Source organism: Caretta caretta, chromosome 1 (genome assembly GCF_965140235.1).
Source record: "Caretta caretta isolate rCarCar2 chromosome 1, rCarCar1.hap1, whole genome shotgun sequence".
Taxonomy (NCBI): domain Eukaryota; kingdom Metazoa; phylum Chordata; order Testudines; family Cheloniidae; genus Caretta; species Caretta caretta.
Window position 1 is genome coordinate 280,752,810 of NC_134206.1, and position 27,885 is coordinate 280,780,694.

The window sequence follows — 27,885 nt, forward strand, 5'->3', positions numbered from 1 at the left end:
TTTAGAATACTATTAAATGAACTCCCAAGAAAACTGGAGGGAGCGTTGATTAGTGTGATCATGGACCTGAGCTCCTGCAACCCTCACTCCTTCACTCAGGGCTTTGAACACATGACTCTGATTGATTGCTGCTATTTATTTGCACACGTCATATTGTTCCTTTGGAGGCCCGATGACGATCGCTCACACAGCCAGCCAAGATAGCAGGCTCCTCCTCCCCTTTAGAAATTCTCTTCCAATGGCACTTGCAGCCTGGCTTTTCTGCTTACATTATGAACAACCAGGCTCTGTGCGTTTGAGGTATTACGCACAACGAGATGAATCGCAGAAGACTCTGTTACAATAGCATGACTTAAGAGAGCAAAGGCAATGGCATTCAGAGTCAGGCAATCCCTTTTCCACCGTGCCCTCTACAGCAGTGCCGCTCGGTCCACGAGCCATCGGCTGCCCGTCTGCGCGCACATTGGGGAAAAAATTGCCAGTCCCCCACATCAGACAGCTTGAGAAGCACTGCTCTACAGTACTAGGCATGGCAGGAATTTCAGACCGGGAGGGTATTGGCCAACATACGCTTATCTAGCTAGACACAGAAGGGGGAGTAAAGGAAGCTGTGACAGCCTTACCTCTGGATTTCCTTGACTTGGTTTGTTTACAGGAGAGCTGAGTTCAAACTAAACACCCAGATCCAAATGCCCGTGAGCTTGGGGAAAGTTTCCAATCCAAATTCTGCAACTCAGATGCCACTCTAGTTTATGCTACATCATGCCATTAGTCCTATTGTTAAAAGACTACTTATCACTTGTTATTAGTACAGTTCATTTCTTCTACTTCGCACCACACAGAATCATCTGAATAAAAAGTCTCTGTGTTGACAAACTTACAACCTGTTTGCCTAGCTGGGATGAGGCTACAGTGACAAATGCCTACCTTGTTCCCCGACTGGGACGAGACTGTACAGGGGTGGGCAGGTCTCCTTTGCAGGTGCTTCACTGGCTCCCTGCTGCAGTGTATCCTCTCTTCCGACTATCAGACCTTATTTAACAATTCTGGGAACAATGTGAGAGTCCCAGATTCACTCTCTCACTGTTGCATTGACTCCGCAGAGCTAACAAACAAGTAGTAAAACAGGCAGATATGAGGGTCTGCATATACACATGGAGCAAATCTATCGAGTCAGAAGGGGACATTTTTACACAGTTAAATTTCTGATCATACTTGCATTTTAAAAGACAATCCTCCTCACACATAAGTAGTTAGCTTCATTTTCTACAATCCTTTTCTTGCCTAAAACTATGGGAAATAAATGTAAGTTGGATGAAAAATGCAGCAAGAGCTCAGGAATCATACCAAAACTTTCCAATGATTAATTGTAAGTTGCTGTAAGGCACACTGCATGGATATAGTTCTGTGTCAATAATTCATTTCAGGCTATTTGAGAACAGTCCCAGGGAAAAAATACAAAAAATACGCAATTAGAAAATAAAGCAAACCCATTTAACTTCAAAAACTAGTTAGAAAGACATTTTTGTCCAACATCTAATTCACTCTGAGTCAATAGTAATAATATTTGCAGTTTGTTCTTCACTGGATGAAATGTGTTTCCAAAAATCTCTTTTCATCATCATAATGCAAAGAAGACATTACTGCTGCTTGCATGAGTAAGCTGCTATTTTTCTAGATATAAAATAACTACCACAGTTTTGAACTGAACAAATTCAAGTAGCAATTGTTCAGTGAGCCTGAGTTTATCAGGTTAGATCAGAAAACAGAAGTTTCACATAAGTTCGTTCAGTTAGCTTTAAACAGAACTCTGTCCCAGTAGAGTGCAGGGACAGGGTCCATCTCTGAATAAGAGAGCAATAGAAATCAGAGATGGAAAACAGTCATCAAGAGAGTCAGATCCACCTTCTCATCAGTACAGAATTGTCCCCTACAGATGGTTAGTTTTCTGATTGTTTTCCCCCGACTATCTGTTCCAAGCAGATTTATCTTGAAATTGTCTCATGAAATTTGGGAACAAAAAAACTCAACAACAAACCAACAAATTTCTTCAGATCAGATAGATGCACATTCCCAACGTAGCCTAAAGTAAGTCTTGGATCCAATCCCATAGATGCTGAACACCTTCAACATGCACAGATTTCAATAGGAGCTGAGATCAAACCCCTCTCCTACAATAGGCTTAATAACTGTAGGTTCCTGATCTTAGCCGCTTTCTTGAGCAAAAGTTCACTCTTAAGCATAGGAAAAGCACGGGATCAATTTTCCTTTTTGGTTCCGTAGCACCAGCTTGAATCAGGGAGACCATGTCAGTGGTCATAACATTCATTTTCAGTGCAAAGTGGTCAATGTTACATTTTTAGCTCCCATTTTACATGTAGCTGCTACAATTTTTAAGAGATCTGGAGAAGTTTTGCAGTGACATTTATCATAATGTTTTTCTGGACTGGGACCAGAAAGCTCAGCACCTTGGAGGACTTCCAAATCCCAACTCTGCCACCTCATGTCCCCTCAATCAGCACCTAAAAACCTGCTGTCAGTTTCCCCAAACAACACTCTTCTAACCCAGGCAAAGCCTGGGAGAACCCGTGGATGGTGCAAGGTGTCATGAAAGCCACTGAATTCATGCTCTGATGACCCTAGGATGGAAGCAAATTCCACAGCTAAGGGCTCTCACTGAGAAGGTATGGTTGCCAGCCCCTGCCTATTTGTACGGAGATGGGACTGTAACAGGGTTCCCATTATTGTACCCTGCAATTAACTCTGATAACGTTGAAGAAACTAAACAAAAACCAAATCTGAACCATCTTGAACAACATTCATTACACTCTTCTCAACTATCAACCAGTCTTCTATGATTCATTCCCTTTTTGCTTTCATCTGGCTGAGCTTTCAATAGCTTTCTAAATTTGAAAAGTTCATGCTCCTCAGGCCCAAGAAGCCGATTAGCATGCTATTATAGGAAAAGTTAAACTAATCACTGTTATCAAGTATCTGAGATCCTTATCTGCTTATTTAACATCAGAGCAATCTAGGCATTCAAGAATACAGGTCCTACCTGGCCTAGAAATAGTCAACTCCCAAAGGACAACTGGAGTGCTATGACACATTCCGATGCAGCATGCCTCATGGAATGAAACTGGGACTGTTAAATCTTCAGAGGAATATTTGGTTTCCACTTATCGAAGTATTCTTTTTTTATGCCATACAGAACCCCCACCTCCCACAAAATATTTCAGGAATATCATATAAAAGCTCCTTCATTTCACTGCTGATTATAAAGAGCAGTGGAGTGGTTTATTCATAATAGCAGCTAGCAGGTTGCAGCCGTCATCCTACAAAGGGTCAGCATGCAGAAACTGTCTGAGTTTGGTCTTTAAACTAAAATTCAGAGGCACAACATCTTGTCAAAACCTACTCAGTGAACAAGGTCTGTGAAATACACCATGCAAGCTGTGTGCATTGATGAAAAGTTATGGGATTCATGTTCTATGTTTTCCTTGTCATTGCACTGTGGGGTCTCAGTCAGGACCTCCATTGAAAAGGAACTAGTAGAACACTGTTAAAGTAAGTAATTTGTTCACTATAGATAGGGTGAGGTCAGAGGTGAACGGCAGATTTATCATGAATCATTAGAGCCCTCCTTTCATCTTGAACACATCAATCATCATCAAAACCTATAGCAGCAACATCTCTTGGATGGGAAGTATGCATTCCCTCTTACTTTTAAGAATGTATTGCACTGAGAAGACATACAATTGATATCACAGGTCAGCTCTTAGTTGAGCCCCAGTTTGGTGCCTCATAACTATATCGAGTGTGACAGGGTCAGGCCAGATGGCTACAGGAAAGTGCTAGAAGGCAGATCTATTAGTCCCAGATTAAGCAGGTCCATTTTCCCTGGGTAAGGTAACAGGGGCAGTTCCAGAACAAGAAGGAACTTGCTGGAACAAATTCAGTCGGGCAGGCTAATTAGGACACCTGGAGCCAATGAAGAAGCTGCTAGAATCAATTAAGGCAGGCTAATCAGGGCACCTGAGTTTAAAAAGGACCTCACTTCAGTTTGTGGCATGCATGTGAGGAGCTGGGAACAAGAGGCACTAGGAGCTGACAGTGAGATGGTGTACGGCTGGAGGACTGAGGAGTACAAGCATTATCAGACACCAGGAGGAAGATCCTGTGGTGAGGAGAAAGAACTTGTTGGGAGGAGGCCATGGGGAAGTAGCCCAGGGAGTTGTAGCAGTCGTACAGCTGTTCCAGGAGGCACTCTAGACAGCTGCATTCCACAGGGCCCTGGGCTGGAACCCGGAGTAGAGGGCGGGCCCGGGTTCCCCCCAAACCTCCCAACTCCTGATCAGACATAGAAGGAGTTGACCTGGACTGTGGGTTCCACCAGAGGGGAGGTCTCTGGGCTGTTCCCCAACCCACATGGTGGATCAGCAGAGACTGCAGGGATTGTTCTCCTTCCTTTTTGCCATGCTGGCCAGTGATGAGGTTAGCTGAGTGAACAGCAGGTTTGAGCCACTAGCAAAAGGGGCCAAACTGCGGGCTGCTGTGAATCTCTGAGGTGAGCAAATCCACCAATAAGCGCAGGACCCACCAAGGCAGAGGAGGAACTTTGTCACACCAGATAGAAGAAAGAATTGTGATCTGGGGAAGAGCCAGTGCAACAGGCTCAGCTAGTGTTCCCTGCTGTCAGCTGCAAGTCATTCCAGAGAGGAAGGACAGACAGCAGCTTAGGAATAAAACTATTGTACAGTTGGTCTGGGAATGATGTTTGTATCTAGTACTAGTTCCAGAAGATTTTTAACCCTGTGTATTGAATTAATACAGTGTATGGATTCCAATGGTCCCCATGACCATGTACTGTTTACACATTCTTCTTTTACATAGTCAGGTACAGACTATGGTTTCACACAAAGGTAGTCATATATTCCTTAAAGCAAAGAGCAATAACTGGATATTTTCTATAATTCTTAAAATTAAGAACTGAATTTGGGTTCGGGAATGTTAGTTTATTTCCATGTGCAAAATTTGCCCCTATCCAATGCACTAGGCATATGTATGATACACTCTCTAAAATACTTTTTTTTTAAGTTTAAAAGTTCAAGTTGACCTGCTGTCAACATTCCCAAGTGAGCTGCTTTCCACTCAGCCCCCTCCTCTTGTTTGCATTGTGCCCTGAATCTCAGCAATCTCAGGCTGTGTCAGAGTGGGGTCACATGTGGATGTACGTTCCAGAGTTTAGAGTCCTCCATTGAGACTGTCTTGCTCCAAGCTTCACACACGTAAGTACTGTAAGTTCAAGTGGTCAAGTTGATTTCAACTGGATGGTTTAGGCACAACGAATCCTGCATCTTGGTGTGGGGTTAGACTAGATGACTTTTGGTTCTATGATTTTATGATTGCTGCACGTAAGTGGTTTATTTAGTATAAGGCCTGGTAATGTAGAGATGTTATATCTCTTGGGCTAAGAAATTTGCAATCTTCACTTTTTGCTATAACTAACGTAAATTAAAGACAAAACTACCACAGTTACACTGCTCTAAAACCAGTTTTGGTTCCAAGAGTACTGAACTGTAAATATGAATTACTTAAATAAAAAGGAACTGTCAAAGGTAAGCACTGGCATTGTGGTACCCACAGGTGGATTTCTTCACAGAAAAGGCAATGAAGGCATGCAACTGTCAGATATTTCATGTTTGGAAAGACTTTTTTTAATACCTTCCCAAAGCAAACGGAAGAGGGGCTTTTTTTTTTCCAAATTGCTTCGACATTTTTGAATCTAATCCAAATCTGAGCAGCTTTGTACTTTTCTGCTTATAACTGGGGGAAAAGGCTCACTGTCATGGGTGACCTTGGTAAGAAATATGGCAGGCTCAAAGCTATATTTGCCGCTTTTTTAACAATTGTATAGGACCATACCATTTATATTGGAACTTAATACCTAGATGTTCTACATTATAATCTTTCACACAGTATTATGAAACTAAATTACTGTGTAGCTTGATGTAACTAGTGAAAGTGCAAGGTTACAAGTGCTGATTATTTTTCTTACTAGGTCCTTGTCTTGTAATGTCACAGCAAATTATAACAGCAATTTAAAAAATACATATAACCCAAATTTAAAACTGATTTTGGTATTCAATTGTTTTTGTTGTAAAATCCTTTCATCTAGAAGACCAATGCAAGAATAGTAGCCATCCAGATTTCAGTTTCTTGCTTTACTTCATCATGTGAAAAGGAAGTAGGAGGACACCTTCCTTTGCTAAGCAGCAACACCATTTTGCAAATATGTTAATGGTGAGAAAATGTTTGTAATTCTCAGAGAACTCTGTGTTATGAGTACAGTTCTACCTTTATTGCACACACACTTTCTACAATAAAGGAGACTGGGGCACTTCTAACAAACATTTGAAATCCTCTCTTGAATTATCCTCATATAGTCTACATGTCCTAAAGTGGGGCAGGATTTATTTTTGTTATTCATTTTTAAAGTGTCAGTGAGCAGATGCATACTTTAAAACTTAGCCATCTGTGGGTTTCTTTCACTCTGGATCCCTTTTCACTATTTTGTACTCTCTAGAGATAAAACACAAATGGATTCAACATAGACAGCACCTCTAGGGGCAAGAAGTGGCCACTGTCTATGAGCTGTTTCTACATTTAAAGGAACAGACATCTGTTCTACCCTCACACATGATAAACTCCTGAGTATGTAAAGGAAACTGTCCTGACACCTGTCAGAGGGTGAACTTGACTGTTCTAAAAGCCAGAGGCTGAGTTGCCTTAATGATGGTTTTAAAGTAGAAGATGGATTGATGTGTGAGTGAGAGGAGCAATTTGGGAGGACATCAACAGTAGATATCAGCCCAGAGGCCTCATTTACAAACAACTTAGCATATCTCTTTCCCTCTCTTTCTCCCCCTCCGCCCACCCCAAATTTATATTGACTTCCCCTTCAATGTCCCTTCTGAAGATGTCCTACAGAATTTAATAGAAATTAAACAAATAGGTTCTTTGAAATAGGTTTCTATAGAAATTACCTGTATAATTGATAAAGCTTAATATCCTTTCACTAGCTTTTTTTTTTTTTAAACCATTATAGCGCGGCTATACTTTTCTACTCATAGAATATTAGGGTTGGAAGAGACCTCAGGAGGTCATCTAGTCCTATCCCCTGCTCAAAGCAGGACCAACACCAACTAAATCATCCCAACCAGCGCTTTGTCAAGCCAGGCCTTAAAACCCTCTAAGGATGGAGATTCCACCACTTCCTTAGGTAACCCATTCCAGTGCTTCACCACCCTCCTAGTGAAACAGTGTTTCCTAATATCCAACCTAAACCTCCCCCACTGCAACTTGAGACCATTGCCTCTTGCTGTCATCTGCCACTGAGAACAGCAGAGCTCCACACTCTTTGGAACCCCCCTTCAGGTAGTTGAAGACTATCAAATCCCCCCTCTTCTCTTCTGCAGACTAAATAACCCCAGTTCCCTCAGCCTCTCCTCGTAAATCATGTGCCCCGGCCCCCTAATAATTTTCGTTGTCTTCCGCTGGACTCTCTCCCATTTGTCCACATCCCTTCTGTAGAGGGGGGACCAAAACTGGACACACTACTCCAGCTGTGGCCTCACCAGTGCTGAATAGAGGGGAATAATCACTTCCCTCGATCTGCTGGCTCCTGCTAATACAGCCTAATATGCCGTTGGCCTTCTTGGCAATGGGGGCACACTGCTGACTCATATCCAGCTTCTCATCCACTGTTAATCCCCAGGTTTTTTTCTGCAGAACTGCTGCTTAGCCTGTTGGTCTCCAGCCTGTAGTGGTGCATGGGATTCTTCCTTCCTAGGTGCAGGACATCAGATAGAATGGGTAAAACACCTCAAGAGAAGTTATCACTATCTATTAAATTCTAGAGGACTATTCCAGAAGGGTAGGTTTACTTTCATAGGTTGGTTGGTTTGAGTTCTGTTTTTGATGCAGTAGGTTAATATGATAACATCTTTTCTCAAATACTATCCGAAGAGTCAGTAAAACATCATCTGAGAAATTAAAAATAAAAATGCTATGTTGTGAAATAGAAAGACATGCTGGGTGAGGTAATATCTGTTATTGCATCCACTTTTGTTGGTGAGAGACAAGATCTTCTAAGAGCTCCATGTAAGCTAGAAAGCTTGTCTTTCTCATCAACAGAAGTCGGTCCAATAAAAGATTTTACCTCACCCACCTTGTCTCTTACTACCCTGGCACTGACTCAGCTACAACAACACTGCATACGGCAATGCTGCAAAATAGCTATTTATTCACAAAATGGCCAAATTCTGACCTTGCCCCCATGGTTCCCCTGGCAAAAGATGGGGATGGGAGGGCAGAATTTGTGGGGTGATGTGGGAATTCCTTGTCAACCTATGGAGAGAGGGTATATTGTGTCAAGCATGGCATTCATGGGTGGGTCTGGAGGATCTACTGTGACATGGACATCTTCCCTTCCTCATTCCCCACGGATGGGTACATATAAAGGTTCATGGATTACTGCAGTACAGATAGCAGAGCAGCTACTTCTCAGCAATTTCCTTCCATGTGCAGAAGTCCTGTGAGCTGTGCCCAGATTGGGTTGGCTACTGGCTGTCCCTGCGTGAAGAGAACATTGAAATCTCCAAAGGTAGATTATCAGATTGCCTACATAAAACTGTACAATGAAATATTTAAAACATTTTAAAGTTTTTTGGCTTTAACAAAGTAATCACAGGAACATGAGTAGTGTTGTACTGGATGGTCAGAGCAGTGTTCCTTTAAATTCAGTCATTGGCAGCAACTGATTCCAGATGCTTTAAAGAAAGATGCAAGAATCTCCATAGGAGTCATTTTGATAAAATACAAAAAATTATAATCATTTTTTGAGCATTGGAGAGTTCACCTTGAAGCTGCACAGGACTAATTAGCTCTTGCAAAACATTTAATTATAGAAATAACAAACATACTTTTAGTCTAGCACTGTGGTTACAAGACTATGGCTGAATAATAAGTTATTTTATCACAGGTTTCAGAGTAGCAGCCGTGTTAGTCTGTATTCGCAAAAAGGAGTACTTGTGGCACCTTAGAGACTAACAAATTTATTTGAGCATAAGCTTTCATGAGCTACAGCTCACTTCAACGGATGCATTCAGTGGAAAATACAGTGCGGAGATTTATATACATAGAGAACATGAAACAATGGGTGTTACCATACACACTGTAACGAGAGTGATCACTTAAGGTGAGCTATTACCAGCAGGAGAGCGGGGGGGGGGGGGGGGGAAAGGGGAACGACCTTTTGTAGTGATACTCAAGGTGGGCTATTTCCAGCACTTGACAATAACGTCTGAGGAACACTGGTTATCACAGGGTTACACATACTGCTACCAAGTACAAATACAATCATGAAAAACATCTGTAAGACCCTTATAAGCAATTTGTCAAAATACTTTAAAACATATGTATAATAAATGAAGACCACATGTTTCATATGAACCAAATGAAACTAGAGCTGTACAGAATGGTTTGCCAGAGATCTGAACAGCTGCGGACATCACCTCTCCTTCTGTCCAGCTTTAAAAGGCATTGTTTTTCCTTTAGGTTGACAGGTGACATTGCAATACTGTCAGTCTTCCTGAAAGAGAGTTTCCCAAAAATACTTCTCTAAAATGCCCTCGAACCCTCTTCCCCTCCCTCAGTGCTGCTTTTGATGGTCATCTGAGGTACTTGACACACACTGCCTATTTACAAAAGATCTCTTCTAATTTACAATCTGTACCAAACCCATCAGATTGTAAAAAGAAACCAGCCCTTACTGAAGTTTACTCCTGCATAAATATCAATTTATGTACCGTACAACACTGTCTGTTTGGTATATGAAATAGATAAGAGTCCAGTTAACTTCCTGTTACATACAGATCATGTACATACTCACACTATATATCTTCCTTGCTGGTGTCCCAAGTGCAGAGGGATTGGCCTGATTTATCTGAGGCTCCTCAGAGTTCAAAATTTGAACCACTTGTCCCCTCCACAAGGCTGGAAGCTCCTTCTCCCCAATGCAAACATGAGCTGGGTGCTCTACAAGGAGAACCTTCTATAGTTTCCTTACTGTTTTTTGCACTCAAGCAGGTTTCTCCTTGAGTACTTAGGCCACAATTTGATAGTATTATTGGTTTGTAGTAGAACATTTTATGTTTCCTCACATAATATTTTTAAAAATGTATCAATGCAAAGCTATGAGAATGTCTATAAAGCACTGGGCTTCCTAGTAAAATCCAAGGGTATGGTAAAATTAGTTTCCTATGGCCCTCTAATTATCAGTCTATACTTTGCTACTTGATTGAGAGCCTCCTGACTCTTCCATTCCATCTTTGGATCTACCCTTGATGATGCAGCAATAGGAGCTGAGGATTTGGATTTTATTAATCAGTGCTCTCTGGAATTGTGCCAGCACAAAATATTATCAGCCATGCATTTCAAAGGCTTCAGTGACTTATTTTATGCCAATGTGAAAGCAACAAAGTTTGATTTTATACACCTGAACAATAAAATATTTTAATATTGAATTTCTGAGTATTCCTTATGAAGATACTGTATAAGACTGTGTTCAGGTCATTTGAATGAAGGTATACAGTACTTAAATCAGTCTACCATACTTTATAATATGTAATAAATTTAAAACTTTATTTTCTTTTCCTTTCAGTTTTACAAAAGTAGCAGGAATGTGAGATCCTTTCTTCATCATCAAGCATGTGCAATCACTAGCAACATTTAACAACAACAACCGGGTGATCACAAGTTAGCTTAAATAGCTCCAAGTATCCCTGAAGAGCTACTGTGTGCTGTGTAAAAGCTGAATAATCCTCGCAGTGTCAGGGGGTGACTCTTCAGCTGTTCAGGATCATGAGATGATATCCTAGCACTCGTAAAACAGCAGATTTAAAACACAAGAACATACATTTAGGTAAAGATCATTGTGACAGTATTGGAAGTAATCCACAAGAATTGTCAACACCCTGGAGGCCAAACTAACATTACTGAGTCAAAGAATTCAAGCTTTTACTCAAAAACAAACAAAAGAATACAGCAAATTCACACTGAATTATGCACGCTAGGAATATGAACATTTTCCTTCACATTTGGCTCATTTTTAAGCTTTTACAAGATAACTGGGAAAAAGGGGCATTTGTTGAGAGCACACTTTCAATTTAAATACATACTGAGTTATTTATATAACAACAGAACTGCAATCTGGGCAAAAGTATTGCTGATCTTTATTGCCTAGTGATTTGCATAAAATAATTTATCACATTTATGAAGGCACATTGATAGAAAAGGAATCATTTCAACGTTTAAAAAAATGATTGTTTTTAATTCATTATAAGAAGGGGAGTTGTTTTGGCCCCTGAGTTTAGAAAAATACCATTTGGTTTTCAAGACCTAATAATCTTTGTTTTAAATATTTACATGGTAGTTTCTTCCCATTCAAGTTCCACATCACCTACAACAGAAACAAATACATTAAATTAAACTGCTTTTAAAATGAACATTAAACAATTACTGATAACTCTTAGTATGTATTTGAAAGAATTTCTGTTGAACAATGTAAATAGCTTGAGCAATGACTGATACCAGAATCTGGGTTAAAGGACAGCAGAAAGCCATAACTTTGCTCTTATCAAGCTTCCAAGTGCTTGTCAAAGTATGCTTATTAGTATGAACAAATCAATGCACCTGCTAGGAAAAAATAACTTTGGAACAATCTGTATCTACTTACCTTCCATGGCATCCAAAGAGTCCATCTTTTGCAGTGCTGAATAATTTACAAAACATATGGATTGACTGCTTCCCTTGCTTGTCAATAGGTCCAAAACACACTGATGCAAAAAAATATATTGTGCCTGTAAGATGTAAAAGTTAGACGTTACTTACATGATTTTATGATGGAAAATTTGCTTTTTTAATAACAAAATATTTTAAAGTAATATTGAATTAAAACATATAGATGTTCTGAAAGTAATTCTAGTTTAGCAACTTATTCCAACCCTTTGATAATGTCTTATGTCTGACCCAATTTTGATAATTATGAATGATCAATTATTAGTCTATAGGCATGTTAATTACTATGCTCAAATATACAAACATTATTCCAAACATAACTGAAGATAATAGACTGCACCACACCATTCCCTCAAAGCTAGTTATACATTAAAAAAATGTGTTCAGCTTGTTTTTCCAACATTTGATTCAGAATGAAGAAGCTGAACCACATACATCAAACACTTAAATGAAGAAACTTTCCTCCCTCCTGAAAGCCAGCAGGGTGCAGTCAAATCCAAAAAATCCACTAAATTCCATTCACTTGATACATGGCCTGTTCATGAGGGAAAAAACAAATAGCTTCTAAAGATAGATGCCTGTTGTAGAGGTCATTTTGAGAACCAGCTAAGAAATAAAAATGTTGACTTTCTTGGCTTTTGTGCATTGGGGTAAAACTCTTAATCATTCAAACTGTTTCTAACACATAATGAGAGTTTCATTTAGATGGTTATGTCTCTGGATTCAGTAATTCTCAAGCCACAGATAACTGAAACAATAAACTTTCAGAGCTGCTTCAGTATACAGTAGCAATACATATTGTTTGCATATATCAATCCTGAAATCTTTATTGACATGATAGGGTGCGATTGCTTCAAAATACCCATTGTAGTAAAGCCTTTTTTGGGGAAGATTTCTTGCTCTGTAATGGATCAAATATGAGCAGGCAAATATGAGCTGTGACCTGAGAGACTGAAGTTACTACAACATAAATTGTTTAAATAGTTTGTAATGTTATGATTTTGAACCCCAAAAGCTATAAAGTCTGTTGTGCCAAAGCAGCTCCCACCTGTATGCACTAAAAATCTTTCTGAAATTCCCATTGGGGCAGGAAAATGGATGAAGGGGAGCACATGATGTGTCAAAAACCTTTTTGTAGGGTCTTTTCCTGGAAAAAAAATCACTTTCATTAGGGACTAGACTGCATTTTACATACAGTAGAACCTCAGAGTTAAGAACACCAGAGTTGGGAACTGATCGGTCAACCACACACCTCATTTGGAACGGGAAGTATGCAATCAGGCAGTAGCAGAGGGCAAAAAAGCAAATAGAGTAGAGTGTTGTGTTAAACATAAACTACTAAAAAAAAGGGGAACTTTAAAAAAAAGTTTTGACAAGGTAAGGAAACTGTTTCTGTGCTTGTTTCATTTAAATTAAGATGGCTAGAAGCAGAATTTTTCTTCTGAATAGTAAAGTTTCAAAGCTATATTAAGTCAATGTTTCGTTGTAAACTTTTGAAAGAACAACCATAATGCTTTGTTCAGAATTACAACATTTCAGCGTTATGAACAACTTCCATTCTCCGTTCGTAACTTTGAGGTTCTACTGTATAGCCCAGAATAAGGGGCCCTGTGTAGCTGAAACACCCCTGAGGGGTCCACATGGTGGCGTGTAGAGTACAGATGCTGCACACCCAGCTAGCACAGGTATAGATGCCAGTGTAGATGGTGAGCCATGGCTTAGGCAAGTAGTGTAGAGTGCCCTACATTCCTGAATCCGAGGATATATATCCTGTACAGCTCTCTACACGCTCAAGCAGGGGGAAGGCATGTCTACACTGCTACTTTTAGCAGAGCCTTTCCCTGCAACAATGAAAGACTTGAGCAGTGGGAAAAAGGTTCCAGCAGCCAAGAGCCTTCTCTTCTATTCCCACTGCTGGAGGCTTTCGCTGCTGCATGTATGTACCCACTGTACTATGGTCACTACAGCATGTAGTGACATGTACCCTACACACCTTCACAAGTGCAGGCAGTTGCAGACAAGGTCTCGGAGAGACACAGTACCTCCCAGAGTGCCTTGGTTGTACTGGAGGGGAAAAAGGGAGTGATTTTCTACAATCCTTTTTAGGGTACAGCTTACTCCTCAACCAGTACTTTCTAAGCCAACTTTCTAATTGCACAAAACGGAACACCCTTGCCCTGCCCCCTGCTCTGCCCCTGCTCACTCCATTCCTGTTGCTCGCTCTCCTCCACCCTCACTCACTTTCACTGGGCTGGGGCAGGGGGTTGGGGTGCAGGAGGGGGTGAGAGCTCCTGCTGGGGGTTCAGGCTCTGGGGTGGGACCAGAAATGAGGGGCTCAGGAGGAGGGAGAGGGCTCTGGGCTGCAGCCAATGGGTTTGGACTGTGGGAGGGGGCTTAGGCTAGGGCAGGGTGTTCAGATGCAGGAGGGGCTATGGGCTCAAGATGGGAGTGTGGGGTCTGGTGGGGATGAGGGGTTAGGGATGCAGGAGAGGGCTCAGGGCTGGGGCAGGAGGTTGGGGTGTGGGAGGGAGTGCAGGCTCCAGGAGGGAGTTTGGGTGCAGGAGGGGCTCAGGGCTGGACAAGGGGTTGAAGTGCAGGAGGGTTTCGAGGTACAGGCTCCAGGAGGGAGTTAGGGTATGGGAGGGGGCTCTAAAGCAGGGCAGGAGGTTGGGGTGTGGGAGGGGGTTTGGGGTGCAGGCTCTGGCAAGGTGGCACTTACCTCAGACGGCTCCTGGAAGTGGACGGCATGTCTGGCTCCTAGGCAGAGGGGTTGGGGGGCTCTGTGGGCTGCCTGTGCCTGCAGGCACCACCTCTGCATCTTCCATTGGCCATGGTTCCCAGCCAATGGGAGCTGCAGAGCCGGTGCTCAGGGCAAGGGCAGCAGGCGGAGCCTCCCTAGCTGCCCCTGCACCTAGGAGCAGGAGGGACATGCCACCTGCTTCCAGGAACTTTGCAGAGACAGGCCAGGCAGGGAGCCTGCCTTAGTCCTGCTGCACCATTGCTTGGACTTTTAATGGCCCCGTCAGCACTCCTGACTGTAGCCGCCAAGATCCCTTTTCGACCAGGCATTCTGGTCTAAAACCGGATGCCTGGCAACCCTATACTGCTGGCTGACACAAAGTGTTGTGTGTAGGAGGGGAACAAGGGAGTTGAGTCATGACCTAACCTAGTCCCTGCCCTTCCCTGGGGATAGTGTCTTATGCACAGCCCCTGTACTCTCCCAGCACCGAGAGCTAAGATTCAGGTAGACGAGCTGGCAAGGAGGGAGTCCCTACTCCCCTTCCTATTTCCCTGCACAGCTATGTTAGGCTTATTCTTAATCTAGCCCTGTACCAGCAGTTCAAAATTGCAACACAATGGTCTGCAAAAGTAAAACAATTTCAATGTTATAAATATGGAAAGGAAGGGTGATATTTATTTTATTCCTACAATTTAAAGAGAGGGTGATTTTTTATTTTTATTTTTTAATTGGAGGTGGGAGGGAATTGCTTTTGTCTTGGTACCTTCTCTATGCTGACAATTTAAAACCCAAATTAGAGACCGTTATGAGGTGTTTTATAATGGAAATGTCAGAATAGCCTGTACTGCTAAAACCTTGCTTTGTTTAGGGAAACAATGGATAACCCTCAAAAACTAATAAGAATCAGTTCTGTTTGGATCAGTCTCAATGGTGACATGGAGTATTGCACCTCTTGGTTCTGCAGAACTGTGCTGGAAATGACTTGGAGAAGAACAAGCTCTCTCCTGACACTGCCAATATTATACCAAAGTAACAATGACAATACTTCCTGCCTTTGATCAGGTTGGAAATAAGTATTAAGAGAACAGCTTCTCGTATTACAGATTCTAGCAGAGGCCAAAAAGTAAGCCCAGATGTAAGCAAGAGTGACAAACATATGTTTTTTAAATAAGCCTTGACCTTATCTGTTGTCTTTTTTATTTGTAATGCTTTGGTTCTGTGAGGCCTCCACTGAATGGCCTCCCACTGAGGCTATTTAGATTATTTGATTTGCAATGAAGGATGTAAGACTACCGGTTCCAGTGCTCCTCACCACAGTAAAATCCCAGTGATAGGAGTCCTGTTATTTTCTCACCTAGCTACATGTGCTACATTTAAACCTACCTGTGATGGTCCTCACTCTGGGATTGGTTGGTCAGGTAGTGTCACCTAGTGGTCAGGGTTAAGGCCTGTGACCTGCAGGGGTGTTGTTGGTAGGGGAACCTGGGCCCTCCCACTCCACTGGGCTCTGAACCAGGGTCCTTTGAGGGCTATCAGGGATGTGACAGCCGAGGCTGTTTAAGGCTGCCCTCTCTGGGACTCTTCCCGTCTCCCCTCCTGCAACTGTCCCAAAGTCACACTCTGGGTTAAGGCAGTGTGAAGGGTGCCTGCTCACCACAAGGCACCTTCTGATCACTGTTCCCTCTAAGCTGTGCGTGTGTGCGCATGCACACAGATCCTAAACCCCACGCACATGGCAAAACACGGTGCACACACAAAAAATGGCACAGAAGCACAACAATTTGCACAGAAGAAATTTTTTGCGCACACGGCCTATCAAAAATTAGAGGGAACATTGCTTCTGATGATGGCATGCCACATGGTAGCTCTCTTTCTCAGGTGCCACCTGCCTCCACCCACGATATGGCCACCCTCCTGGGCCAGCTCAGTCCTAGGGCTTTCCTCTGCTGGGATAGTCCAAACAAAAAATAAAGGGGATTACCAAAGTCCAGAGATCATATGAGGGGGAGAGGGGAATGCTTCCCTCTCCAGCTGTCTCTGCAACAGGTCCTCCTTTCCGTCAGGGAGGGACCTTTGGGCAATTGTCTTAGGGAGAGATTTCCACCTTCCCTCCATTCTCCTCTGCTTGAGCTGCAGGTCTGCTCTCTTCGCTGGTCTGCTACTGCCACCAAATGAGCTGTTTTCCTGCCTTTTAACTCCTCCTACAATAGGGAAATTTCCAGTGTGGCGGGGTGGCACTGGTTGGGCCCAGAGCAGCGCCCTTTCCCCTTGTTGTCCAGTGTGGGGTTTGTACACCCCATCATATTACCAAACTGATGTTTGCTAGAGAACAAACAGAACAGAATGGATGTTTTTTCAACTCCCTACTGCCATCTATTGTAACTAGAGAACTCTACATTCTGATGCCAACAGTTAATAAACAGAATAAAGAAGGGAAAAAATCCCAAACGATAAACAACCAGACAACAATATTTTCCAGGTGACATTGTACCATAGTCTCAATTTTCAACCTAAGATCCCAAAATCTCAGATGTATAGGATCAACTGCTAGAAAGGACAGACTAGCTTTACACATCACCTTCATCTCACTTCCCATATTCTCCAATCCAATATGGATAGCAGGAATGCTTCCCAAACTGAATAAGCCTCCTTTTGCAGGGCATGTTTACATAAACACTCATTGCACAACAAGCTGGAGGTAAATCTACAGTGCTGCACACTAACTGCCTATGTAGACCCTGGTAGTGAGCATTAAAAGTTCCCTAGTGCACTTTGCTGTACTGCTCTTTCAAACCGTGGTTGGTCAATGCAGACTAGAGAACACCTAGTGCACATCAGCAGGGTCCACATGGACAGTTATTGTGTGGCACACTGTAACTCTGTAGATTAACATCCCAGCTTGCCACAAATTAAGTATTTGTATAGACATGCCCACAAATAGCTTTGAAACCCTCAGGCTTGTACTCAGCAGAATGCCAGCATGAGACTTACATCTCAATATAAAGAGTTAATAAGCTTGTAAGTCGTATCTTAGACAAAGAGGTTCAAATTAATACCACACTCTCCGCTGGCAAGGAAGAGTATGCGATGAACTAGCAACTGGGTCAAGAGTGACCTGTCCAAAGGGTCTGAACCTGCACCCATTGAAGTCTGACCCCAACAACAGGAACACACCCCTTCTTAGCTCAGTCTAAGACCTGTAGTTCTTACAGCTAAGCACCCTTAATTGTAGTGGTTGAGTTAGATCAAGGATCTCAAACTTCTTCATACTGTTACTGCATCTTAATACAGATGTTATCTCATAGCCATTTCCTTTTCCATTCGTGGGTGAAATCTAGACCTTAACGTCAGTGGGAGTTTAGCCACTGACTTCAATGGAACCAGAGTTTCACCTCATGATTATATAACAACCCTGAGGTAACTACAGCAATTGCTTACCGTTTAACTGCTAGAAATAAACAAGAAGAGTCAGCACCATGTTATCAGCCTGGTCTCCAGGGAGTACTGGTGGTTCTCAGACCACAGTTTAAGAGCCTCTGAATTAGATAATACTATTAAACCTACAGGAATTAATACAAGGAGACCCTGGGCACTGCAGCAGGATTACCACTAATTGGGGCATTAAGGGCAGCTTTAAAGTCCACTAAGGTTCCATGGAAACCAGCATGTACCGAGATCTCTAAGCCTAGGATAGTCCTTTTTCTAGCAGTTCAATTATTTTTCTCTTAATAACTTATACTCACCTTGCATATGATTGCTAAATAAAAATGTATCTTGTTTTAGGTCCAGAGAAGGCTCTTCAAACACTTATCTTACAAATACTGAAGAGTGCATATAACTTAACTCACTTCTGTAACCTTATTTAAGTCAATTTAAAATAAGTCAGTCAATGGGACTATTGGTATGGGTAAAGTTAAGCACATGTTTACATTTTTGGAGGATGGAGCCCTATATTTGTATAAACTTACTTATCAGAAGAGTTAATAAAGTCAAATATAATAAGATGTTGGCAAATCACTTTGGGTCTAAAAAAAATTACCTGAACCTTCACACAAAATTCAAAATAAACCTTTTCACAAAGTCTGAGAAGGTTTGGTTTACTTTTTAAAAACATTACCTTTCATCTTTGCACTCCTTGGCTGGGAGACAAGCGTCTAAAGACCTCAAGAAAGTGTACTGGTATAATGCTTCCAATCCAACCGGGAAGTACTAGAAAACTTACAATAAGGCTGATTTTCATAAGTTTCGCTGCTCATTTTTGCAGTACTTCAGAGAACAAAATGATTTCTTAACATAGGATGCATATAAATTCTATATATCTTACCAGGTTCTGTACCATACACATTCTCTCACTTCTCAGCTCGGCTACAAGTCCATAGATGTCCACAAAATCATGATAATTTATATGCTGTGTTAAGTGATCTAGTGCAATATAAACCCCTGTTCTTCCAACCCCAGCGCTGTAAAGAATAAATAAATAATAAATAAATGAAATAAAATATAGTTTATACACTAATTATTTTAATATATATCACTGCAAATCTTCAGTATAGCAGATCCAGTGGCTGGAAGTTGAATCTAGACAAATTCAGACTGAAAATAAGGCTTACATTTTTAATGGTGAGAGTAATTACCCATTGGAACAATTCTGCAAGGGTAGTCGTGGATTCTCCATTACTGACAATTTTAAAATCAAGATTGGATGTCTTTCTAATAGGTATACTCTAGGAATAATTTTGGGGCAGTTCTATGACCTATGCCTTACAGGAGATAAGACTAGGTAATCACCATGGTCCCACCTGGCCTTTGAATCTATGAATTTAAAACCTCGAAAAATAAATTTATTATTAAAAGAAAATTGGGCCAAAACTAGAACTTTTACCCACCCTCTCACTCTGGTACCTTTATTGGTTGGGATAAAATGGAATCTAGAAGTGAATTATGACCTGGCTTTGGTTGTGCAAAGCCAAAGCCTGACTCATGAAGTGCAGCTAAATCAAAACTACGCTGTTTAGTAAATTGTAGGACTGGGAAGGAGCCAAAAAGCTTTTATATGAATCCCGACAAACCTTGCTGGTTTGAATGCAACAAAACTGCAATCACGAGGTTCTGCAAAACTGAAATGTGGTGCATTTCTATTAAAAACTAAACAAAACAAAGAGGACTTCTATACAGTGAATTGCTCTACAAGAAAAAACTTTTGAAAAAAGGTGGGAATGGATAGCAAGGCTGAAGTGGCAAGTCCAACACTCTTGTGGCTAGGGGTATTCTTCTTAATTAAGGGGTCTGAAAATTAACAGGGTTACCTTAAAATCATTCCCACACTCATAAGCGAGCAGTGCAAAAAATGCTGGGCAGGAATAACATGATTATGTTTGCTCACCAAGTGTGTGACTGCATTCTGTAAAAGCTGCAACATGTGAGAAGCTCTGCTAAGTGGTATGACAATACATGAATCCTGTGGTTATGAGGACATGTGTTGCTGCTGCAAGGTCCTAGTGACATAAGCAAGGGAACATCCTTAGTATGGGCTGGGGGCCAAATTCTTTGTCCCCTTTGCACCTCTCTGCAGTGCAAAGGGGATGGAATCTGGCCCTATCTCCCATTTGGGGACAACCACCAGCATGGGGGAGTCCTCAGAAGCATAGAGCCAGTGTAGCTGCCTTTTCCACTAGCCTCTAGTGTAGGGGTTGCGTTGGGAGCAGGGAATAGGAGTAGCAGGAAAGCATTATGTTCCAGCAGTGGACATTTGGTGGATGGTCCCTTAGTGACACTGACAGCTGAAGCAAGTTAGAGCAGTCCCAAAGCATTATAGGCTGAATACAGATGAGGGATGGAGCAGACAACTGAGAGCTGAAACCAAATCGCTCAGTGTCCCCTCACACTGAGCGCACCAGAGAATCTGGAACAGGGTTCTTAGCCTGAATCACTACTTCAGAATGTGCCCACTGAGTCAGTGGGGACACTAAGAGACCATCTGAAAATGTGGAAAGAACTGTATAAAATCTAGACCATTTTACTGAAGGATTAGCCTTGCTCAGACACTGACTCTTTGAAATGATAGTGTAATGGTGTAGTAGAGAATGAAATCAATCGGAGCTATGAGAGCTGAACTTGTCTCACAACCAGACCACTTATTTAGCTCCCCAACATATAGATTTGGGCATCTATTTTTAGGATCCAAGTTTGAAATCTGGCCTTTGAATGTGAAAGAGATTCTAGATACAACCTTCTATTCCAAGTCTCCATTCTTTGCAGGTTCCCATGTAGTTTCTGTCTTCTGATAATATATGATATGTAGATTTTAAATAAACTTTTCAATACTTCTTCCTTAAAGAAAGCTATAATTATAGTAGAAGTCATTACAAAGTCAACATTTGTCAACTGTTACCCCACACATATCTCCTATTTTAAGTAAATAGGAAATCTGAAGTGAACTTTAATGTGCCTGTATGGTAAATACCAGAATAACACTTTCACTGACATCGTATCAGTTGGATTGCATGGCGTGGAAGGGAAAGCACAAACTGGTCTTCTACCTCCAGAAAGAGTTGAGGAACATTGCTTGGAAACTTGCCCTGCTGCCAGGGTTATACTCTGAATAAAAGAACAGCCTTTTTACCCCACTGCTTTCAATCTGGCAACTTTCCTGTATACTAATATTCACTTAAATGGTATTACACTTTAAACCAATTTCATGTATGTACTTAATTCTCTGCTTACCTGCAGTGAACAATCATAGGTGTGTTATCATGTGCTCGACTTGCACGGATCAGCTTGACAAAATGGATTAATGGTGCTGTAGTTTCAGGGACCCCATGTTCAGGCCAGGCAGTAAAGTTACACTGACGTACCATCATACAATCCCCATGCTGGCAAGCACAAATCAGATACAAGTTCTGTATTAGAATTTTGAAACAGACCCACATTAGATCTAGAAGTGAACTGCACTGTAACACTTAAGTTTTCCTAGCACATTCTTCTCAATAACCTTACCTAAAGAGGAAAGTTTGAGACTTACAGTGTTGTCAAATGTACTAGCATCAGGAGAAAACTGATTTAATGGGTTTAATGACTGTTGTTTATGGGAAGCTGGCAGTAGTCCACCCATGGGAAAGTGTTAATGACCTCAGCCAGTAAGAGGCTCAGTAACTCTCCCTTTGACTTTACAAGCCAGATAGGACCTGGGTCCAATTTGCAGATTACAAGCTGAAGTGTCCCCAGGTCTTCTAGTAGCTCAATGAGCAAAGGTGGCTGAAACTCAATCAGAGAAGGTGTTCCATCTGACCCTTCCCTACACTGACTTGCTACTGTCAAGGCAGCCAACTGGTCCAATGCCAATTACTCTTGGCCAGAAAGCAAGTGGAAAGTATGTGAGCGACTACCCCACTATAGCATTATGTATGATAATACATAAAAGCAGCAAGTGACTACTTGACTTAACTACCGTATAATTATTATGCATAAGGACAATTTGGATCTATGTTAGTAAAGTAGGATGCGCTGAGGGGGATTATGGATGCAAAATGTACATGTTGACTTGCATGGAAAAAACCTTAGATAAATAAACAACTCATCCATTTTTGGGTTTAAAACGAAGAGCAAAGTTAAAAGACAAAAATACAGGATACTTAATCGGCATACTGATAAATGGCACAATTTAAGGTGTAATGTATTTTAGTGACTGCATACGGAACACTTAGAGAGCATGACTTATATTTTTTGAAAGCCTCATATTGGTTAACAGATATGAATTTGTGTTTTGCCAGCATACATTTCTGGCTGTAGAGTCCCCTTTTACTCTGGTTGCTTCTGTGTTCTGTATTAGCTACAAAACAAATTTATCATATCTCACAATCTTGTTTTTAAATGTTTCATTGCTCTGTACTATGTACACAATGTATTCCTAAGAGTCTGATAATTGGGATGTTGCCTACTTGTTTCCACTAGTGTGTGTCAAGAAAAGATTAACGCATCTTTACATTTGGACATGTAGGGTCAGATCCTAGGGTCTGGCAGAATTGCACACTATATATGTCAGTGCTGGAGGTCCAAAGGAGGCATGGTCTTCGTTACCGTAAGCAGGACAGATTCCTGAGCCTAAGTGCTCTTCTGATTTATACTGGTTGCTAATGGTTCCAAAAGCCTGAAACCACAGCTGTGGATCACAACAGCATTGGTGCCTCCAAGCCACTTCTCCTATGCCAGTACAGAAAGTGCAACTGGTAGTTAAGACCCCAAGAGCCACTTGTATTGAGGTGAATCTCCCAGGACTGGTCATGCCAGCTCTATAGTTCACTACTGCTGCTGATGCAATACAAAGCAGCTGCACTGTTCCAGAGAATCTCGCCCTTGGTTGCTTTATCTGGGAAGGATGCATTAGAAGGGGTTTTTATAATTACTCCCTTCCAGAAAAGATATTGAGATAGTCAGGTAGAAACTCTGAATCCCAGCAGATTAGAGACTCAGTACTCCTGATATTCCACTTCCTATCATCTGGGTTTCACATATCAGTTCCATGAGACAGAAACTGGAGACAACATTCAAAAAGCTCTAAAATCAAGGCCACTATTAAAAATATTCAGAAAAACCAGACAATGCAATGTATACAAATTTGAGATTAAAAGAAGAACTTTTAGGGACAGCTGAGTGGGATGGAACACATTTGATGTTCACTGGGGCTTTAAGAGTATATTTTTATAAAAGCATTTTTCAGTTTTCCCTTACCCTTTCAATTTTTAGATCCCTGATAGTCCAGTCTATGTGAATATCTTCCACTAATTTGGTAATCACTATATCTCCAAACACAGTCACTGGTTTGTTGTCTTCTGGCCAGTACTGGTGACATCTTACCTGCAGTCAGAGGACACTGCTTATTAACAATGAACATCTATAATCCTGATAGAATATATATAATTTCCAGTTATTGCATGCATTGTTAACTGATATGCCAGTAACTTACCCGTCCTTTTTCAAAACATTGCGTAAGCATCACGAGTGTTTTTGCTCTAGTCTCCCACACCATTCTCCAGAAATCACCCACTGTTCCTGGTAATGGTCCCTGAGTAGCAATAAACTCATTTGGACACAAGTAGCCCTACAATGAAAATATTTAATATATATGGATATACACAAACAAAAAGTGTGCATGTGTATGACTCATAATTATGCCTGCAGCCATATTACCAGAGGTTGTGAATTTGTCAGATACACGAAATTAAACAGGGATAGGCCTGGCAAGTTGTTGAATGGAAAACCTCCAAGGAAAGCCTAAGTGATGTGGATAATTCAATAGGTGATATTCCTTCCATTGAGTAAGTCTGTTCTCAGCCACCGCCCAAATATGTTAGAGGACCTGTGCTACTGGAAGTGGCATCTTTTAAAAAGATGTCAAATTGAAGTCACGGCCACTTACAGTAATTAAAAATATGCCAAGGTTACAGCCTATGGCTGTATTACCTTTACTGCAGAGTTTCACCCATGATCCTGGGGCAGCTGTGGCTGGGGGCATGGTTGTGCAACTCTATTAATGCAAAACTGCTATGGATCCAGAGCTGGTGGGGAGCCCACATAGGTTGCCTTGTCCTCCAATTGATCAGCCCAGGTTCAGAGGTGGCCTTTTTCCTGCCAGTGGGTTGGGGGAACCTCAGCCCTGAAAAGTGATGTTCTAAGTCTCTCTCTGAGAGAGATTCCCTGAGGTCACCCTGTGGGTTTTTCCATGGAAGGGATGATTGTGGTTTCTGTTTTTGTACATAATTCTAAAAATGGATTAAAAGCATGAGAGCAGTTTTTTCAAGCAGAGACTTCAGTACATGTTTCCCCTGGCTGTCCTTCCACAGGATGGAACCAGTTTTCTTAAAGGGGCCATTGGTACACCAGAAGCTCTATGTATTATATAAAATTAAAAAAAATAAATGTTACATTACAGAGCTGATAGTCCATTATGGAGTTCTGGTAATTAAACAGAACAAACAGCGCAGAAGTTTATTAGCATCATCAAAACTACTCAATGGAATTACAGCCCTATAATTCACAGCTGCCTGTTATTTATTTGATATATAATATACATAACAGGTGGCGGTGGGAAACTACACTAATCCTCCCTAGTTGAACAGTGAAGTGAGGAGCTATAACTCAGGGATGCAAAGCTCGGAGTTAATTATTTGCTTTCTCCCTTCATGGGTAAACCAGTAAAAATAAAAGTAGCATTCCAATTTCCACTTGTTATATAGTAGATACAGGGTGTTTCTCTCTCTCTCTCTCTGTATATATACATACACACATATATATATACACACACACACACACTCACTCACTGCTAAGAGTTCTCCCACGTTGGCATTTTTGTTTGCTTCTGAGTAATTCAGGCATAATGCCTTTTGTCACCTCTGATAGCATATTGCAGCTGCTAAGGCCACCAATTCTCAGAGCTACAACTTTTCACTTTATATAGATATCTCTCTCTCTCTGTGTACATATATAAACACAGAGAGAGAGAGAGAGAGGGAGAGACAGGGCAAAGTGGTAGCTATGAGAATTGGTGACCTTAGCAGCTGCAATATGCTATCAGTAGTGACAAAAGGCATTATGCCTGCATTAGTCAGAAGCAAGTAAAAATGACTACATGGGAGAACTTTTAGCAGTAGCAATTTCTGCAGCCTTTTTGAAGGTGCTATGTGAGCTTCCCAGCATCAGTTTTTGAGTGCTAGCCAGTGATGGGAAGACCTATCTATCCTCCCCTCTACCCAGATCCCCACCTCAGAGGCCATGAGCCTGGCAAACAGCACTACAGCTGTGTAACAGGATTTGTAACAGGGTGGAAGGTCTCTTCTGCTGTTGACCCACCCTGTTAGGGCTCTGTATAAAGTGATGAGTAAGCTTTGCTGACTAGTAGAAAGGAAGGATGATGTTTAAGACAATGGGTGGGAGTCAGGGCTCAGGAGATCAGTGTTCAATACCCAGCTCTGCTACAGACTTCCTGTATGACCTTGGGCAAGTCTCAGTGCCTCAGTTCCCTGTCTGTAAAATGGAGATAATACTATTTTCTTTCACCTACTCTTTGCTGTCTCTTCTATTTATATGGTAAGACCTGCATGGCACAAATTGTCTCTTATTTTGTTTGCACAGTGTGTAGTGCAATGGGGTTTTGACCTCAGTTGGGGCCACTGTAATAAAAACAATAAATAATTATAATAATCATTGCAACAGGAATAGCTTGATTGTTTTACCAGGATGCAAGAAGGGGCATTACCATGGTTCAGGGAAATAAGGGCAGACACAGGGAGATCCTGCAGAAAACCCTGATAAACAAATAAGTCTGGGGAGAAATGTTCTGCTATTATTACTTGATTTACCAATAAAGCCAGACTCCAGGGAAGGCATTATTTGGAGCAGGGTGGGAATGTCATCTATTCTATTCCGCAGAAGGATTGGAGGAAAAAGACACTGTGCTCTCTCCCCCACATCAACAGAGTATTTTAATGACCTATTTTGTCTATGTTCAAACACATCAGCTTATTCAACTGTTTTAAAATATTTTGGTACCAGTTATGTCATTGAACAATCAGCTACTGTGTTGTTGACATTTTTCCTCATCATAATTAGCATGAAATAATAAGGGCCACCATAAAAGCATGTTATCTATTCTTACAGGAATATTTAGTTCAGTTCTATTTATTTTTACATAGCATCTTTTATACAATACCCCAAAATCTTTAACTAAGAAATACAAAATAGCGCCATATCCGGCACCACTGACTTGAATGGGATTTTCAAAATTGGCTTCAATGAGAACAGGATGAGATAATTTCCAGAAATGAATTAGCTGACTACAGTTGTTTTACTATTAATAAACACAACCGAACAATAAAAATGCACAAATTAAATTAAATGTTTTAAAACTAATTATGTTCAGTGATACACTTGGACACATGAATTCATAGTGCTAGAAGTGACAGTATGGCCACAGCAGCTGCAGTGGATGGAAAAAACATTAGACGCATGTTCTGATATAAAATATATTCCCTTTTAAGTCACTTGTAAAAGAAAATAAAAATAGAAAAAATGTGATGAGCATCATGAGAGACTTCCAACTTACAGACACATAGCTGGCATTGATGTAATCAGATCCTGGAATGCCAGCATCAGCTATCAGCTTTACTCTGTTGTTATTATCTATAGCAGAAATAAAGTCTATTTAATTGAGATGTTTACTTGTAAACTACAGTGACATGCATCAGATGTTGCTATGATGCTGAGAATTCAAAATTAATGTTTACATTTGTTTAGCTAATTTTATTAAATCTACATTGGCAAAATGGTACAGTAATTGCAACTCACAAGAACTATTTATCCGTCCTGTTTTATTGTATAATGACTCTCCTTCCTTGCTCTTTACATTTCAGTGCGTTTTTCTCATGATGATTATTTCTAATGCAGATGTCTAAGGCCCCAATCCTACAATCTGAGGTGTGCAGACAGACCTGTTGTGCCTTTGCAGAGCCAATTGACTTTGACGAGGTGGTGCAATGGTGTTGCGGTCTTCTGTGTGGATCAGACTACAAGACTGGGCCTAATCATTTGTATTTGTTTGTTCTGTTATATTTTACCACCATCAGGCCACATCCTAGATGTCCTTATTGAACTTTAACTCATTCTTTAGCAAGGCAAACCCCTATTATAGGAAGTCAGCGTAAGTGAGAACTGAGTAGAAAATGAGGAAGGACCTCAGAATTTGTCCCATTATAAGTATACAGAAGCGATGAAAAATAGGAAGGATGTCGTGTGTGAAAAAGATTCCGAATAGGTACATGCTGAAATCAATTATCCATTTCCTGACATTTGCTTTTGCAAAACAGTAAAAAGAAAGGATATCATAAAACGAAAGATTTCTGAAGCATTTCTGACAATGTTGTTGGGTAACATGAATATCAGTTTTTAGCAATTGTAAATTAGAGCACAGAATATGTGTTGAACCAGGCAGCAGATAACAGGAACAGCTGTTCTGTAAAGTTAATAGCACAGAATGTAGCTACATTAACAGAGGAATGCCATGCCCCCCATCTCACATCACAGTTAATGCTTAAAATAATAATGGCATTTCTTGTTTTATTAACTGAAAAATGAAGCAGTGTTGAGTAGAGAGACAGACTCCTGTCTCCTGTGATAAAATCTAGCCTTGGCTTATAAGTTATCATACAGTCACTCTGATCTTCAATGGAATCTTGCAGCATATTTGCAAGTAGCCGCAAGAAAGCATCACCAGGCTCCCAGGGAAAACAAATGCA

At 41.1% G+C, this 27,885-nt stretch overlaps 1 protein-coding gene across 12 annotated transcripts in view; it reads right to left on the bottom strand.

Annotated features, from left to right (window-relative positions):
- Positions 1-10,676: 10,676 nt before the first annotated feature.
- Positions 10,677-27,885, bottom strand: part of PTPRQ (protein tyrosine phosphatase receptor type Q) — a 208,856-nt gene continuing 191,647 nt past the window's right edge. For 8 of the 12 annotated variants that reach the window (XM_075124328.1, XM_075124331.1, XM_075124329.1 and 5 more), the window contains 7 exons: positions 26,697-26,773; positions 23,562-23,696; positions 23,327-23,452; positions 21,323-21,498; positions 18,924-19,059; positions 11,798-11,921; positions 10,677-11,521 (listed from right to left, as the gene is read on the bottom strand). In XM_075124328.1, the coding sequence (XP_074980429.1) occupies positions 11,484-11,521; positions 11,798-11,921; positions 18,924-19,059; positions 21,323-21,498; positions 23,327-23,452; positions 23,562-23,696; positions 26,697-26,773 (812 nt within the window). In that variant the 3' untranslated portion in view covers positions 10,677-11,483. Of the gene's footprint in view, positions 11,522-11,797; positions 11,922-18,923; positions 19,060-21,322; positions 21,499-23,326; positions 23,453-23,561; positions 23,697-26,696; positions 26,774-27,885 lie in introns of those variants that run through there. The other 4 variants (XM_075124327.1, XM_075124325.1, XM_075124323.1 and 1 more) reach the window with 2 other exon arrangements.